Source organism: Pinus tabuliformis, chromosome 7 (genome assembly GCF_031772625.1).
Source record: "Pinus tabuliformis cultivar Carrire ecotype Pingquan chromosome 7, CPIR1, whole genome shotgun sequence".
Classification (NCBI taxonomy): Eukaryota; Viridiplantae; Streptophyta; class Pinopsida; order Pinales; family Pinaceae; genus Pinus; species Pinus tabuliformis.
In genome coordinates, this window is record NC_142293.1 from 1103184160 (window position 1) to 1103203116 (window position 18957).

Here is an 18957-nt window from a genome sequence, read left to right on the forward strand (position 1 = left end):
GATGTGGTTCAGAACAGGTAATGCAATTTGTCCCAAAATATATTACAAACTCACTACAGAGGATTCAGTCAAATAATTTAAATGAGAAAGAAAAATTAAATTGCATCAACACAGTTAAAAATCAGAATCTCATATTCTGCGTATTTGCAGACAAATATACATCAGTGAGGAACTGTTGACTGCTCTTATCTCACATTTCTTACTTTCACCGTCCGTGGAGCAACATAAAAGACGGATGGATGATCTGTAAAGCTCGAAATGTTGTTCCTGCACCAATCAACCCCTTCTAAGTAAGGTAAGGTTTCATGGACTAAAGAACAATGCCAATGAACGTTTCTATCTAACCACTGTATCGCATAAAGAAAAGAATCAACCAAACCTAAAGTGTAAACTGTAACGATGGGTACTGCAGAAAGCTACAGAACAAGTCAATGTCTAGATGCATCTTAATACTGGACAAGTTTCCAGGGTAATTCAATTTAACCTTCCAGCCATCAACCATAGGAGTATGATTGCGTTAATGCCCTATTCTTATTTTTCGAGTCTCTGGCGAATGGGTGCATTCATCGGATAGCCATCCCTCTTTAGATTTTCTGTTTGAGCTGCCACGTTATGTGCATCCGCTGATTCTGAATCTGGAGAAATCATAATATGAGTTTCCGCTGAAAGAAAGTTAGACAAAGGAAATGTCGACCCTTCCCGCACAAGGGGCATACCCTGTGGAGGAAGAGAGTTTTCAATGGAATAATGCATTGGACTCAAAATTGGTGACACTGAAGCTTGAGCATTCAAATTTGGTGACATGTCTGATTTGACCCAAGAGGGTGAATTCAAAGCTGGTGATCCTGGTTCATGACCCAACGGAGCCAAACTCGGTGAAGCATCTCTCAGGTTTTGTGAATCTTGGCCAAGATATTTTTTAGAATAGAGTTTATCCTCACAGACCTCATAGAAATTTCCAGTGCGAACCTCCTGACAAAGAGAACAAACACCGCAGAAAAGCCACTGCAGTAGATCTGTCACATTAGGCTGCCCACAACAACAGCCATTTCCAGGTAAGCCAAACCTCTTCCGCATCTGAATCCTCCAAAACCCACCGTACAGAAGCCCAAACACGCAAAGAATGATCCCAGTGATACCAATACCTTCCCGAATATTCTCATTATCAATATTGACAGCATCCAAGGTGAAGATCCAATAAGGGGCCATGCATAACAAAATGAAGGTCACTGTGTGCACATACATGTTCCCAAACCCCAGTCTACCCATATTCCACCCAAAAATGCAGAACCCACAAAATTTTGAAAAAAATGCAACAGAAGGATCACTCCAGCAGTCAAATAGACCTCCCTGCCATTCCGATTTAGGTTCCATTCTTTTACTACCTCTTCTAAGAAGAGAGTATTTCTTCTCAAGCCGCGCATATGTAGATTTGTTTTTCACAGAGTTATCATCTATCCTAATAACATCTGCATCTGCATCTGCATCAGTGATACTTATAACCGTAGTCTCCAAATCACCTTCGGCTTCGTAATCTTTCCCAAGAGGACTCAGGATAAGATAAAGACCAGCTGCAACAGGGGCGCCTATTGCAACAGAAACACACAAACCCACTCCAATAGTCGGACGCTGTGATCTCTTATAGCCCCAATTCAGACCACAGAGCGCATACTGCGCAAAACAATTTATTTGCAGAAGTAGCACAACTACCATCATGTGTGCCCACTCATGAGGTTTGTAAGTATCATTTTTACAGTAGACCTTTCTAAGATTGACAATGTCCTTTGGTTTCCATCTAATGAGAAGTAAAAGATGATAACAACGTTGTGGGTGTAGATAAAGGCACATCATGGTAAAAAGCGCATTTAGAATTTGATTATTGACCTCAAACCAAGCATCCCTCTCACTCTTTTTAGGCACGGCCCTATTAAGAAAGCCAACCAGAACCAAAAAAAGAATAGCTCCAGATACTGCCACAGCAATACCCCATATTAACAGTGCCAAATTCTTCGGATTTCGCAGCCATACTTTCACTGCCTCCTTCAAAAATACCCACCTGATTTCGCCAACAAAAGGGACTTTAACGCCATCCTTGAGGCCACGAAAAGGCTTCGTCGGCGCTGGAGTTCATTGCCATAAACTCCACTAAGAATTCAAACGGACTCTATCTAGAACTCCTCTGTAAAAAGCGCACATATGTCAAGCGGAGGGCATTGTTCATTGCCCTAATAACGCTTTTTAAGGTTTTTTAATGTTTTAAAACATTTTTTTATTAAATTAGATGGCTGATTTTTGTTCAATCGTCTAACAAAAGATCTAACGGCTACGATTAGGACAGAAAGGCATTTGGGGGAGTCCATTTCAGAGGGAAACGCCTTACGGCGTAATTATTACAAAAATTATTTATTTTTTTAACAAAATTATTTTTTATTTATTATTTAATTTTCTAACAAAATTATTTTTAGAAGAGATTTTTTCAATCAGACAGATACATCAAATAAGCTTTTGGAGCCAACATTTCAAATCTTTAGTGTGGTTCATCATTAAGGTAAAGGTGGAGTATCTGATTTAACATTATATATATATATATATATATATATATATATATATATAGGTGTAGATGCTTTAGAAAACAAATTCATCGGTTAGAAAGTCAAAAAAAAAATCAAAAAATTAATTTTATTATTTATTATTATTATTATTATTTTATATGTTAAAAAGTCAAAGTAAAATGAAATCAAACGTTCAAAACAATCCTCATGTACTAAAAATAAATATATAAATAAATAATATATATATATATATTATATCTACAAAGATGAAATGTTCAAAACAATCCTCATGTACTAAAAAAAATATATAAATAAATAAAATATATATATATATATATTATATCTACAAAGATGAAATGCTAAAGTTATGGAGAAAATAAAGGAATACAAATTGATCTTGCTTTTGACTTCTTTTATTTTCTCCATAAATTTTGCATTTCATCGTTTGTATATATATACATGAGGATTGTCTTGAAAGTTTGATTTCATTTTACTTTGACTTTTTAAAGCATAAAAAATAATAATAATAATAATATATTTTTTTGACTTTCTAACATATGAATTTGTTTTCGAAGCATCTATATCTCTATATATATTGTTAATGTTAGATGAGATACTTCACTTTTACCTGATGATGAACCACAATAGAGGGTTCGAAATGTTGGCTCCAAGAAATTATTAGATGTGATCTCTCTAAAAGAAAAAATCTCTTCTAAACATTATGGATCACAAAAGTCTAAACTCAAGGAAAAACTATTTTTATTATAATTTTAAAATTTTCTAAGAGGTTTCATTATCTGAGAGAAAAAAACTATATATATTTTTTATAAAATTATATATGCAAATGAATTTTTAAAATATATATTTATTTTTAAAATTTATTGTAACCTATTGTTAACTAATGAAAATCAAAATTACGTATTGTCATAATTATAAAAATAAAAGTGATTTTTAGTACACATTTTGGTTTACAATTTTTTAATTTTTTAGAAAAAAATTAAATTTTTATATATTCTATAGATGGGAAAAACCCTTTTTTTCATTGTTTTAATAAATTAATCATTTATTTCTTTTAATTAATATTGAATAATTTAATAATTATATTTAAAAATTAATAAATAAAGTAATAATTAGTGAGGGCGAGTTGGACAACATTTTCATTATGGCAAATTAATGAAGACGCTCTTGGGTACAAACCCACCACCCTCCACATGCTTGAGGCATACGGTGCAGTGGCTCTGTGCATGCATGGTGCTAATATTCCTCGAGTAGGTGACAACAGTATTGCGTTTTAGTTTTGGCATTTGGTTAGTTGCTTCGTGAGTGAAGTTGGTAAGTGTCATGTTCACGGTAGAGAAGTATGGAAGGGTGGTGCCGAGCTTGTTGGAACGACACAGATTCAGGCGAGGTGGCAGTCTAGTCTTCTCCCTGCGTGGGTAAACTGGTATGTGATTCGTCATTCCTTTCTCTCCTTCATGCAACGACTTATCTGTTTGATGGAATTGGGACTATATGGTTTTGAATTGTCGGGGTTTGTAAGAAAGAGAGGCTCCATGCATTTGCATGTGTGTGTTTGCTTGCTGAAACAGGTCCATCTGCCTGACATGGTCTCTGTGTCTATTCTGTTTGGGATTATCTTATCCAGGATCAGGTTATATGGGGTATCTGTCTCTATCGGCGGCCCCCTGGGACATCCTTCTGTCTCAGCTTGGCATCACTAGGACTTAGGGATGGGTAGTTTACAGTTTTGTTTCTGGGTTTTATCTTTCTGAATTTTCTAGGGATGGGTCGGGGCTTTTTCTTTGTTTGTTTTGGAGCCGAATTGTTCCCTGGAAGCTTTTATGTGAATTCCATGATCTCTGCCCCTGTGGGAGTCTTCTTGGGCGTGCGTTTGTGGCTTTGTGATGGTTTGGGTATTGAGTTTGTCCTTATGGCATAAGCTTTGGTGTTTTCTCCATATCATTTCTTAACTGTTATGTTAACGGGCTCTAGGTTGTGGCTGTTGTATCTTTGTTTGGGCCAGATGGTAAGGAAGGTATGCAATGGAAGAGAAGGGAGGAAGTCCCTTAGGTTCTTTATTGGAAATTACTGTTTCATGCTTCTTCCTTAACAGATGTGTGGGGCAGTAGTGTCACCTAGAAGTTGGGAGGTTCTGGGCTCGGGTTACCACATGTGCAAGTAATTCGATTTACCATTTTCTCCACTAAAAATTGTAAGCACACGACAATGGATCGGTCAACGACTACAAGGGCACGAAGCCCAACCCTAAGGGGTCGAGGCAGAAGAACCAGGGGGGTCGTGACAACAGGGCAACCCAGCTCCTTTAGGGGCAATTCGAGGGGTCGAAAACTAGTCGTCATCATCATAAATGATGCAGCTACAACTTATCATGAAGGAACGATTAAGGAAATCCGACAGTTTATTGAGGAATGGGAAACAGACTTGAATCGCCAAGTTGGCTCGATGGAAATCGAGGTGGAGGATTGGCAGGCTATGGTGTCGAATCCAGGGCACACCCGTGGTCACGTCACTCAGTTCAAACAAACCTTGTTCTTGTATTGGTCCATGAAGAGAACCTTGGGAAGGCTTTGGAGCAGGTCTATGTGGGCATGACAACAGTGATGTAGGGCTTTCCTAATTACAAAGAGGAATTTCAGAAGCTCCAATTTTAGATGCAAAAATAGAATGGTTGCCTTCGACAAATAGAAGAACACCTCCCTTGCATTCTCTCACAGATAGAGCTCCCGGATTCCAATGCTAAGGACCCGGATCCGGTGGAGTCTGCGTCTGTCGAGGGAGCAGAGTAGTCTGCTAGCTGGTCTTTCAATTTCCTTTTTCTTTTTGTATGCATGAAGCTTTTAATTTTCATAATATTGATCATTTTGTTTTTAGGCATGTAGTATTCAAGCAAGGCAAAGACATTTAGACTTATTTATCTTAGTTAGAAAGAATTATTATTTTTTGTTATTGGATGACTTATCACGTTGTTAGGTGGCCAACAGACTTGGTTTCCCTCCGAACAAGTTGAGGTCACCTAACTATCTATTATATAGATGTAACTTGCTTTTATATTAATGAAAATACAAAGACCTACCAAGGTTACAAATATATATATATATTAACATTGTTAGAATAAACATCTATTAGTCCTTACTTTTGCCTTGATATTCATATAAACCAATCACCACATTATAATATCATAATTAGGGTCACGTGAAGTGTTTCTCTGAGTTATTCTACCACTTTATAATAGAAATGACCTCGAGAGTTGACATGTATCCTATTTGTTGTTGACCACCCTTGCAACCATTCTTGTCAAGGTTGCCACTTCATAATACAAATGAACTCGAGAGTTGACATGTATCCTATTTGTTGTTGACCATCCTTGCAACCATTCAAATGGCATCGTGCCTTGTGTACTCCTTTAATCCCATTTTTAGAGATGTGTAGTTAGACAATAAAAAATGGAGTTTGAGGGCCATTAACAAGTTCACCATTAAAAACATATAGGTGCGATATAATATTCTCTTGTGCATATTATAGAAAAGCCTGAACGCAATATTAGAGATATGGCTGCCTAATCTGAATCGTTGCAGTGCTCAGATGGAGATGTTGTCGACTGTTTTCCTTAGAATCAACATCCTGGTTTGGACCATCCCTGGCTTAAGAATCACAAGATTAAGGTTCTCTTTTTCGTTGCAAACGATGGATTTAAATTGTGTTTCCAGAGGAAAATTCACATAGGATTATGACAATTTCATGAGATTTTAATTGGTGTAATCAATATTTGTTAATGTGGATTTACCCACTTTATTTTGGTAATATTTTTTAAAGCAAGGATTCCACCTTTCCCTAGTCGGTATAATTGAATTTTGGCCAGCCAAATTCGGCCAAAAACACATAATAGTGGATGTTGTTGATGTCGCAGATGGATTCAAAGGCAATCAATAAATCGATTTTGCAAAGCAAAAGGTGGCCAAATTCTTTGTACGGTGTTCTTGTCGTTTGTCATGTTTTCTCGGTGTGTCGAAGTATGGAAAACAACAAAACTTTAAATTGTGATCATTTTTCGTTACCATTTGAGACCTGTGTTGTACTATTTGCAGTTTTTGACACCTGTGGAGTAGTACTATTTGCACTTTTTATTAATTGCTTTTTCATATATAGAGTCTTTGTTTGTTCTATGCCTGGGCTCGGGCTCTTCCTATAGTGAGATTGCGGGCAGGATAACTTTTAAGAGAATAACCTCTTCCCGTCAAAATCCACCAAACCGACCGCTGGTTATGTTAGTGTGGCCAATGTTCTATGTGTGGGCTCTTCCTATAATGAGATGGTAGGTAGTATAGCTTTTATGGGAATAATCTCTTCCCGCCAAAATCCACCAAATCGGGCGCTGGTTATGTTAGAGTGGTCATAATTTCGCCCCATTTTCCTGGTTCTAGGAGGTTCCCTGGTTTACCATATGTCTACTGTTTGAAATGACGAACATGCTGATGGGGGTGGCCGCGACCATTCGTCAGTGAAATTTTATGGTACTAACCTTTTAAAACTATAGTAAAACTTTGTAATTTGCATACAAATTTTCTATTTTTTTTGTACAGTGAAAGCAATAGCCGAGCACTGTCATAAATGTCACTAGCAGTAACATAATAATTATCTCTCATTCCTTTTTTTATTAATTTTAATGTGACCGATTTTATTAGTTTTAATAATAATAAAAAATTACTGAATTTTATTATTTTTTATTATTAAAATCAATATTAACAATTTAACCTTTAATTATAAAATCCCACATTTTATTATTTTATTTATTATATTAATGTCCAATTTTACTTAAATTTATTATTTAATTGTTTTTTGGGGGCCAAAGTCTATAATTTTATTTAATTTAATTTTAATATGATCTATTATGTTTTATACTTCTTATCTATGAGTTTTTGGCATGCTGCTTGAAAAACCATGATACAGGGGTATCTAAGCCATCAAAAAGCTGACTGGATTTTAATGTGTCTCCTCTCCCTAGCACAGGTGCAACAACCTTCGTGAGAGTTGATCTTAAGTCACTTTACTAATGAGATCCATCCTCAACCAGTTATGCTAATAAGACTTCACAAAACTTCTTAACTTATAAATAATTATATTTATAGTCTATTATTTCAAATAGTTGTTTTACATCATATCACATCATACACATCGTATTGTATGATGAGAGCTAACCTCCAACCTTCGTGAGAGTTGATCTTAAGTCACTTTACTAATGAGATCCATCCTCAACCAGTTATGCTAATAAGACTTCACAAAACTTCTTAACTTATAAATAATTATATTTATAGTCTATTATTTCAAATAGTTGTTTTACATCATATCACATCATACACATCTTATTGTATGATGAGAGCTAACCTCCAAGATATTGTATAATGAGAACTAACCTCCAGCATATTCTAAGAGCTCCACTTTGCTAACTTTCTATCTACTTTATTCCTCTTTATATAATATAAATAATAATTTAATTTAATGTTATACTAATCATTATTTAACATTTTAAGAGTGATAAGTTAACCCTTATTTCGGATTTCCCTTATTGTTTTAATTTCAATTTGACCAAATGTTTTATTTTGTTCAAAGATTTATTATCATTATAATTATAATTATGAATTTTCCATTATATTATTTTATTATTAGTGCCAAATCTATTAAATTATTTAGGGAAATTTATTATATTTTCTATATTATTTTAATAATTTAATTATTCATTCCAATTAACTTTAACCTTTTTCTTTTCTTTCTTAATTAATTTTATTCTCTAATCAATTTAATTTAATTAAATTGTACTCATCTTATTTTATTTAATTGATTTTTATTCATCTTAATTTAATTTTTATTCTTTAAAATTAATAATTATTAATAAGTTATCAACGTTCTCATTTAGTCACATTCCCTGATGATCATATCACTTTTCTCTATTTATTCTTGTTATGTCACTTTTCAAATCATCAATCTAAGTTTTCTATATCTGAAAATAGGTGAAGTGTTTCCTTGAAATGTCCAACACCTCAACTATATGACACATAATTCTAAAAAAAACTCTCAACACAAGTATATTATTAACTACCAGCCTAGATCTATCTTCACTCCGGATCTATCAAGCGCTAAGAGGAATCAAACCACTTGTGGTGCAAACCTCTCTTTTGGGTGAAAATTTTGAGGAAAGGTTTGCACCTCGAGAGATTTGATCCCTCTCGACACTTAATAGATCCAGAGTGAAGATGGATCAATGCTAGTTTGATATATATAAGTGATCTGAATGTGTAAACATGAAAATTTTTAACAATTTGCAAGTTAAATTTATATGTGTTTTGGGCAAAGGATCAATTTACTAAACACATAAACAAGTAAATTTACACCAAATTTTACAGCTAAACAGAAATAATTAAGCACATCTAAAAAACATAACAAAAAGCATGATAAAGGAGTTCACCCCTCTCTTGGGCTACATCTCTTGGTCTAGTTTCCAATGCAAGGCCTCTTTCATTAAAAATGTTCAAAGTGTGTTTGAAATTCTTTACACTACACAAATAGCAGAACTAATGTCTTCAATGGATCTAGCACTGTCAAAAACCCCTATTTTGGTTCTTTTTGCACCTCATTTGGCCAAAAACTGAGAAAGTTTTACTTGTTTCCTCCTTTTCCCAAATTTCGCAGTTAACCATCCTACAATTTGGCCTCAACTTGGCTCGAGCGCCCCAAATGTGGAATCGCCGCACAAAACGTGGCACAATTCCTGTTCAGCAGGTGAAATGTTAGGACCTTTAAGGGCGCCATCAAGTCCCCAGTCCTGAAAACCCTAGTCACATGGCACCATGCGACCACGAAAAGTGTTGAAGTTTCAGGGTTGTTGTTTGGCCCCCTTCGTTGGCACGCCCTTGGTTCTATGCACCCACATATGCTTGTGGGTTGGCCCTCTCCTTCGAGTGCGTTGTCGGACATATGGCGGTGGTTGTGACCGTGGGGTTAGCCCCCTCCATTTCCGCTCCCGGTTATGCAATTAACTCTGTCATGTGGGCATATGACTGATGCGGGCCATAAGGGTTGGGCTATGTCGTAGCCCTTGGTCCCTCGCCCGCGGTCCTGTGGCGCAGGGGTGGCCAAGGGTTAGGGCTTTGCCCGACCCCCCTCCAAATGCGCTTACACCAACATTTTTAATATGTTTAAATTTGCAACGTATAACAAGAAACAAAGCATGGTGCGTTCGTGTTGGACCTTGGTTAGTTTGTATGAGGTCTCGGTTTCGAGTTTATGGGGTGTTATTCAACCTCCAAAATTTTAGTGTGCCACATGGAGGCCACATGGCCACCTCTGGTTAGGCCACTTGGAGGCCACGTGGCCACATATGGTTAGGCCACGTGGCCACCTTTGGTTAGGCCATGTGGCCTTCCACCATTAGCCACAAAAAGACCCAGTCAGCAATAATAATTAAAAAATTCAACCTTGGATCAAATTGGAGAATTTTGGCAAACAATATTTTTTTAACTTTTCGACCAAGCAAACGAGACCATGTGGTAGCCTGCCACTAGCCCAAAAATACCTAGTCATCTATCCATTTGCCAAAATTTTATATGTTTTCCAATTCGATCAGAACACGTTTCTAGGAGCATCCGATTTTAGATTTGAATGAAACAAGTTGTGTTGGATTTAGATTGTCGAGATCTATCCAATCGTATAGGTTTTGAGCTCTGTCACACACTTTCAATTTTGAGCATTATTTTTATCCACTAGATCACTCCTCCCCATTGGAAGCTTTTGGACCTCCAAAATATCTTTATCAATGAACAAATATATGAGAGTACAACTCCCTCACCCTTCTAGTCGTAATCCAAGGAACTTTGCTTGAATTTGACATTTTGAGCTTTTCATGGAAATATATCATTTTCCCTGATTTTGAAGTCCTTGTCTTATTGTCATAGATGGTATCTTGTTGTAATTTCTCAGAATATGCAGCACAACAAACTGCCTTTGAATGAATAAACACATTCCCTCCTCGATCTGCAATCAAAGGAAACTTAAACAATCTCAAATTCTTCTCACCTTGAACACTGTCATCATGACGATGCTTACCATGTCTAGCCTTGTACTTGGCTCGACTCTTGACCAAATGTGATCGCCATCGCCATGCACCATCCATTTTCAAAGCCAACACATTATGAAACCCACAAGAAGAAGTTATGGATCCAATGTCTTCTTTGTCAATTTGCTTTTGTTTCTCTTTGACTCTTGCACTCTCTAACACTAGCATCTTGTTCACACCAATGTTCAACAATGATGCATGTTGCTGCAAATTTACTTCATTTTGTTTACCTCTTTTAGGAGGCAACATGTTAGACTCCTGAAACATCTTATCACATGAATTAGAAACATCAATGAAATCAGATTTCAAACTTGAATCATATCCTTGAAAGGCTTTAGATTCCTCAACACCTTCATGTTTGATCATAAACAATGCAATGTTTTGACTAGCATTAACAATCCTCTTCATTTGTCCCACATTTACAAGAGATGCATTAAACTTCTTGTTATGTGCTCTAACAATGTACTCAATCCCATTCTTGAAAAAATGATATTTGTTCTCATGGCAATGAAAAATATCTCTCCTATCATATAGATATGGACTTCCCAAAACAATACCACATATATCAATTGGAATTACATCAAGCTCTACCTCATATAGAAAGTTTGCAGAGATTGTAAATCTAAGTATGCATTTCTTTGCCACCTACAATTTTGCATTCTCACATACCCAACTTAAAAGATATGGTTTAGGATGAGGAATGGTTTCTAAATTAAACCTCTTGACAATGTCTTCTGAGATAAGATTTGCTTGTGAACCACTACCAAACAATGCATCTACCTCGGTATGTTTTGAAATAACTCTAATATGGAAAATCTCTATTCTTGTTTTTTCATCTTGATTTTGATTGAGGAAATTTGAAGAACTAGTACTTTCAATGTCCTTACCTTTCAAACCCACGGTTGTGATCTTTGTTTCATCTCCATAATCTGAACATAAATCATGTTGTGTAGTTGCAGATGTCTTCTCCTTCTCCTTGTTCTTAAAACTTTTGGGTCTCATTTCTGGATGAAGTTTCCAGCAATGATCTTCATCGTGGCCATCTTTGGAACAATGTTTACATGTGATATTTTATTTCTCCATCTTGATGGTAGCATTCTTCTTCCCTTTTCCTTTTTCTCCAAACTCAAAGGAACTCTCACTAGTTTCTTCCAAAAAAAAATTCCCTCTTGCCTCTAAATGAGTTGCCTGAACACAAACTTTATTTAGTTTTGTAGGATTAGACATGAGAATGGTATGTATCAAATAACTATTCAATCCTCCAATATATTTGAGCAAAGTATCTTGTGAGGACAAATCTATACCCAAAATCAAATCTCTTTTCCTAAATTCTTGAGTATAAGATTGCACATTTTTCCCTTTAGCTTGCCTAAAGTTTTGCCAATCCATGATAGATTTCTGCATATATGCTAATGGATAAAACTGCCTTCTTATTGCAACAATAAAATCATTCCAACATGGTAAAACCTTACCATGTTTCTTCATGTCCTCTTGAGTTTTGGCTTCCCACCAAATTAGTGTTGCACCTTCCAATCTAAGAGAAGCAAGTTGAATCTTGGTTTCATCATCTTTGATTCTTTGTATCCTACAATACACTTCAATCTGACAAATCCAATTGCCTAATATTTCTGCATTTACCTCTCCATTGTACATAGGCAATTCAAACTTAATATCAAGCTTAAACAAAGGATTTTTACCATGACCTCTTAGAGAACTTGGAGGTGTTTTTGAAAGGGTAGTAGCAATAGAAGAAGATGAGGTTGAAGATGAAGATGAAGATGAGGGTGATGATGGAGGTGAAGGTGGTAGTTTGTCGCAATTCCCTACATCATGGAAAACCTTAGGGGCTAATATTCGCAGGTGGGCTAATTTTCCATGTTTTTTCCAAAAAAAAGATCGCCAATTTCTATTTTTTTATAAAAATGATTCGTCCAAATTTTATAATATAAAATTATTTTACCTTAAAAATCGATAACATTATAGAGAGTATATATAAAATCACTATAAGTTTGAATAATTTTACAAATACATCAATAAACATTTTATAGTTTTCATATTAGGGACGAGTGAGATTCACCAATGTTTTTAAACTTCAAGATGATTTTCCATCCTTAAAATTTCCGCTACCCTACATTCCCTTTTGGAGGCTTGTCTCCTTTTCCTCCATGAAGTTTTGAGCTTCCTCCATACAATCTGGAATTCCTCTCCTCATACAGAATCTTAACCATCTATGATATCTCAAAGAATTATTTTATGAAAATCTTCTCATCTTCAAACATCTCTTCAGGACCTTCTTCATGTGCCATGACTATTGAAGCTTAAGATGTTTTTGTTCTCCTTCAAACAATTTGAGATCTTGGCTCCACCAATTCTCCTTCTCCTCTCTTGAGCTTCAACCTTGTAAGAAATAAAAAAACAACTTGCAAACAACTCAAATCTTCGCAATAAACATGTTGCTCTGATACCAAAAATGATCTAAATGTGTAAACTTGAATATTTTAACAATTTGCAAGTTAAATTTATATGTGTTTTGGGTAGAGCATCGGTTTACTAAACACATAAAGAAGTAAATTTACACCAAATTTTACAGCCAAACAAACACAATTAAGCACATCTGAAACACATAACAAAAAGCATGATAAAAGAGTTCACCCCTCTTTTGGGCTACATCTCCTGGTCCAACTTCCAATGTAGAGCCTCTTTCATTAAAAATGCTCAAAGAGTGTTTTAAATGCTTTACACTACTCAAATATTAGAACTAATGTCTCCAATGGATCCAACACTATCAAAACCCCCTATTTTGGTTCTTTATACACCTCATTTGGCCAAAAACTGAGAAAGTTATGCTTGTTTCCTCCTTTTCCCAAATTCTGCAACTAACCATCCTACAATTCGGCCTCATCCTGGCTCGAGCGCCTCAAATGTGGAGCCGACGCACAAAACTTGGAAATTTTAGGACCGTTAAGGGCACCATCAAGTCCCCAGTCCTGAAAACCCTAGTCACATGGCGCCATGCGACCACAAAAGTGTCGAAGTTTCAGGGATATTGTCTGGCCCCCTTCATTGGCGTGCCCTTGGTTCTATGCACCCGCATGTGACCATGGATTGGTCCTCTCCTCCGAGCATGATATTGGACATATGGCAGTGGTTGTGACCATGGGTTGGCCCTCTTTTGTTTCTGCATTGTTGAACACATTGGGGTCATACGACCCTGGGGATGGCCCCCTCCATTTCCGCTCTCGGTTATGCGATTAACTTCTTTGCATGGGCATATGACTGTTGCGGTCTGCGAGGGCTGGGCTAGGCCCTTGCCCTTTGCCCCCCACCCGCGGTCCTGTGGAGGTGCTAGGGCTTAGCCCGACCCCCCTCCAAATACGCTTACACTAATATTTTAAATATAATTTTTTAAGTTTGCAATCTATAACAAGAAACAAAGCATGGCATGTTGGTGTTGGACCTTGGATAGTTTGCATGAGGTCTCGGTTTCGAATCTCTAGGGTGTTGTTCGGCCTCCAAAAAAATTATTGTGCCACTTGGAGGCCACGTGGCCACCTCTTGTTGGCCTACGTGGCCACCTCTAGTTAGCCCACATGACCTTCCACCATTGACCACAAAAAAAAAACCAGTCAGCAATACTAATTAAAAAAATCGACCTTGGAACAATTGGAGAATTTATGCAATTTTTTTTTTTACTTTTCAGCTAATCAAATGAGGCCATGTGGAAACTTTCCACTGACCCAAAAATACCAAGCAATCTTTTCATTTGCCAAAATTTTACCTGTTTTCCAATTCGATGAAAACACGTTTCTGGGAGCATCCGATGTCGGATTTGAATGAAACGAGTTGCATTGGATTCAAATCGTCTATATCTAGCCAATTGTATAGGTTTCGAGCTTTGTCACACACTTTCAATTTTGAGCATTATTTTGATCCACAGGATCACTAAGCTTGGTAGTTAAGGCAGTCTACTTGAAGCTCTGTTGTTAGACTTAAAACCTAATAAACTCCTATGTTATACTGTAAAAACCCAATAAGAATATTTACCTTTTTCTTTGCAGGATTTTTAATGTTATCATTGAATCTCCTAAATAAAACTCAATAACAATTTTATTTAAACTAAGTTGTTATGAACATCTGAGAAACATATTCCAATGAAATTGAGCAACTCTAATAAATTTTAATGCAAACAAAAAATTATAAACAAAAGGTAGGACTACATGCATGAGATATTATTTTTTCGTGTTCACATTTCTCTTAACACTCAAAAGTAAAATTTCAAACATATAAAATAAAATGAATAACCTACAAAACAACCTTGAAAACTCTAATCTATGAAGGCTATGTAACAAAGTGAGTAGGTTTGTTTTTCCAAAGTTTTACTTACAAGACATGAGGAGAGCCATTAAGTCTTAGAGTAGTGTGTCTTTATTGAGTAGTTTTCCTTGTCGAATCAGATATGAAAATTGCTCAAGGTTATGATATTTGTGGTAGAAATTAGGATTTACTTTCATCTAGCTAAAAGCTTTTATTGAAATGAATTCTCACATTGGTTAAGAATAGTTTTAAATAAGTTGCATTAGAGAAAAATACCATGGGAAAAATCATGGTTTGTGAAAACATGGAGCCCAAAAGCCTTCATTAGTAAATTCTCTATTTTATCTCAATTTCATTTTAATTATTGATTTTTTTTTAAATGTAATTTGACCATTAGAGAAGAATACCATGGGAAAAACTATGGGTTGTGAAAACATGGAGCCTAAAAACCTCCATCCATAAATATATATATATATATATATATATATATATATATATATATATATATATATATATATATATATATATATAATGTAATTTGATCATTGCTGCCCTTCATCCAGGGGACCACTCATATGATTGCTCATATTCTTAAAAAGAATAGTATCGCTGCGATCTTCAAACCCCTTACCACCATTAGAAACTCTGTTAGATCTGTGAAAGACCCAGTTAACCCTAAAGACATGAAAGGAGTTTACTCAATTCCTTGCTCATGTGGGGTTCTTTACATTGGTGAAACTGGAAGATCCATCAACCAAATAATCCAAGAACATGCAGCTAACATTAGGCATTATTGCTCTCATTCCTCGGCTTTAGCCGAACATGCCGTAAAATATAAACACCATGTGAACATTGAGGATACCCATGTCATCGCCAAGGAATAATTTGAGGCCCTAAAATCTTTGAATAGAACTGGGACATTGTGGTCTTGAAAGCTGATAAAGGTGGGGCCGTCGTTATCCTTGATAAGGCAGATTATTGGAAGAAGATGTTGGATCACTTGGAGAACAGTGGTAGCTACAGAAAACTCAATAAGAATCCCTTAAAAATGATCTCTAAATCAGTGGCTCTAGCTATAAAATCCAGTAGCTCGGTTAGCTCCTTCAGCCATAAGCTTATCGAGAGTAGCCCCATCACTCCCAGGATCTATGGACTTCCGAAAATCCATAAGGAAGGAGTCCCCCTTAGACCCATCGTCAACACCATAGGTGGGCCAACCTACCTTTTAGCGAAATATCTAGCCTCCAAGCTTAAGCCCCTCGTTGGCCTCACAGAGTCGTTTGTTAAAGACTCCTCGTCGTTTGTCAATGAGTTAAGGGATGTAAATTTTGATCCTGGAGACATTCTGGTAAGCTTCGACATTGTTTCCTTGTACACTAACATCCCCATCAAAGAAGCCTTGGATGTCATCTTTCGCCTTACCGATCCCAACACCGCTAGATTAGTCGAGATCTACCTTACTTCCACTTTCTTCTGTTTCGAAGGAGAGTTCTATGAACAAACTTGTGGTGTGGCTATGGGCTCACCCTTGTCCCCTATTGTTGCTAATATTTTTATGGAAGATTTTGAATCCAAAGCTTTAGCCTCAACGATTCTTAAACCTAAGCTTTGGAAAAGATTTGTAGATGATACTTGCTCGATTTGGCAACATGGTCCAGATGAGTTAGATCTCTTCTTTCAACATCTCAATAATCAATCTAACTCCATTAAGTTTACCATGGAGAAAGAAGTTAATGGTTGCCTTCCTTTCCTAGATGTCCTCATTTCTAAAAAAGAGGATGGCTCATTTTCCCATCAGGTTTTTCGGAAGAAAACCCACACTGAGCAGTATCTTCATGCCAGGTCCCATCATTTCCCTGCTCAAAATTTGGGGGTTCTTTGCACTCTAGCTACTCGTGCTATGAGGGTTTCTGATGACGACCATTTTTCTAAAGAGAAATCCCATCTCTTGGAGGTTTTCATCAATAATGGTTACAGTAAGAGACAAGGCCTTAAAGCCTTCCTCAAAGCTTGCAAAAGTCATAAGGCTAAGAAAGACCCTTTTGATCGTAGTTCTGGAGTTCACCTCCCCTTCATCCAAGGGACAACTGATAGGATTGCTAGAATCCTCAGGAAGCACAACATTCCCTCAACCTTTATACCCCTTAATACCTTACGAAGTTCCTTAAAATCAGCCAAAGATCCTGTGGACCCGAAAGATTTGAAAGGCGTTTATGTCATCCCATGCTCCTGTGGAACATCATACAGTGGTGAAACAGGTCGATCCATTAATCAAAGGATTAAGGAACACACTGTCAATATCAAGCATGGAAGGACCCGCTCTTCGGCCTTATCAGAGCATGCTGAGAAGACCAATCATCATATATGCATTAAGGAGGCAAAGGTCATTGCGAAGATTTCTCACTTCCATCACTGTAAATTTAGGGAAGCCATAGAGATTGAAAGGTGACCTAATAATCTTAATAGGGACGACAGGTGGAAAATCAGTAGCTGTTGGATTCCGGCATGTCATGCCCCTAAACTAGCGGTACTCTTCCAACTGCACTATAGTGAGGTGCGGCACCACCGACTGCTTTCTTTTCACCAATACTTGCGATCGTGGACTATGCCTAACTTTCGATACTTTTAAACTTTCTTCTTTACCAAGTATTATGTTTTCCTTTATACACAGTGAAAACCATAAACATTCACCATAAACAGAATTAACATATGAATGCACACAGTATAAAGGGAGGGGAAACTTCCTGTAATAAGTCTGCCCACAATATCAATATATATAAGTTAAATCTTGAAGAAACCCCAAATTTACACTTAGCCAAATTTTACATTCATCGGCAAACTCGGTTGCCCAGCTCGTCAGCTCGCCCACATGGTCGCTGCACGACTCTTGCCCAACTCGTTGTTTGCCTCCACACGTTCACCTGTACCTGTTTCATTCAACTCGTCTAACTCATCGGGCGCTTCCACCGAATGCCCAACTTGTCCACCGGCGGGTCATGTCACCCGTTCAATACTTCCCCTGGTTCACCGTTCGAGCAGACGCCTTGCCGCGCCCTCGAATGAGCATTCGAACGGACGTCCTGTCATGCCCTCGAACAACCTCGAACGATCCTGCCCGAACGCCCTTGAACAACCCTGCACGAACGTCCTCGCCCAATGACTTCGAACGACTTTTCTGCACGATGCCCTCACCCAATGCCTTCGCACAAATTTCCTACACGACGCCCTCGCACGATTTTCTTGAACGATGCCCTCGCACGATTTTCCTGAATGACGCCCTCGCCCAGATGACTTCACACGATTTTTCCTTGGCTCGGGTGCTTCGGCCCTGCATGACGTTTGCCTGCACCTTTGCCCTGTTTTCAAACCAACCTTCGCACTTTCACCTTGTTCCACCCTTGGACGCTCTAAACTGTGTGTTGATTCCTTGCCTTAGCTCCACACCAAGTTTCATGTATATATATGGTTCACCACCCTTTGAACTATCGCGTTCACTTGTTGGCCGACCACCACACTTCTCTATTAAACAAGTCAGCTCGTCCCCAACTCGCCTCATCCACACGTCGGCTGGTTGGCTAGGCACCCCCACCTGGGACCACCTCACGCTATAAAGCAACCAACTCCCATACTTAGTCACATTTCGTCCACCTTCGCTCGCACGTCTCCACCTGCAGCTCATGGCCCTTACATTCTCCCACACTTGAATTCATTGTCATCCTCGATAATCTCTCATCTCGGCAATCATTTGTCACCAAGATATCCATACCAAGGCATATACCCCATCGGTATGTCACATCGGAAAGTCTCCTCAATCCATGATCATCAACCACATCTGCTGCAATCTCCACATGCTGCTCCTATTGTGGAAGGTTGGTCCCTCCATCTCAAGCTACATGCTTACTGCAACATATTGTGTCGATCTCATCATGTATCATCATCGTGTGAACCATTGTCATGATACTC

The 18957-nt window shown here is 37.4% G+C and overlaps 1 protein-coding gene across 1 annotated transcript; it reads right to left on the reverse strand.

Moving 5' to 3' along the window:
* Positions 1–531: 531 nt before the first annotated feature.
* Positions 532–18673, reverse strand: LOC149251409 (uncharacterized). The gene is made up of 4 exons (XM_089453877.1): positions 18466–18673; positions 18036–18350; positions 1468–2120; positions 532–1407 (listed from the first exon to the last, which is right to left on the reverse strand). Exons 1-4 carry the CDS (start codon positions 18671–18673, stop codon positions 532–534), a joined length of 2052 nt encoding a protein of 683 aa, XP_089310003.1.
* Between the last annotated feature and the right edge of the window lie 284 nt (positions 18674–18957).

Excerpts from the sequence above, each read along its gene's own strand:
- LOC149251409 (XM_089453877.1), bottom strand. The coding sequence starts at position 18,673 with ATGAGCTGCAGGTGGAGACGTGCGAGCGAAGGTGGACGAAATGTGACT. Across the intron at positions 2,121-18,035 it reads ATTCGAGGGCGCGGCAAGGC|CGCCGACGAAGCCTTTTCGT; the intron begins GTCTGCTCGAAC and ends AATGAACTCCAG. Across the intron at positions 1,408-1,467 it reads ATGCAGATGCAGATGCAGAT|AAATACTCTCTTCTTAGAAG; the intron begins GTTATTAGGATA and ends CGGCTTGAGAAG.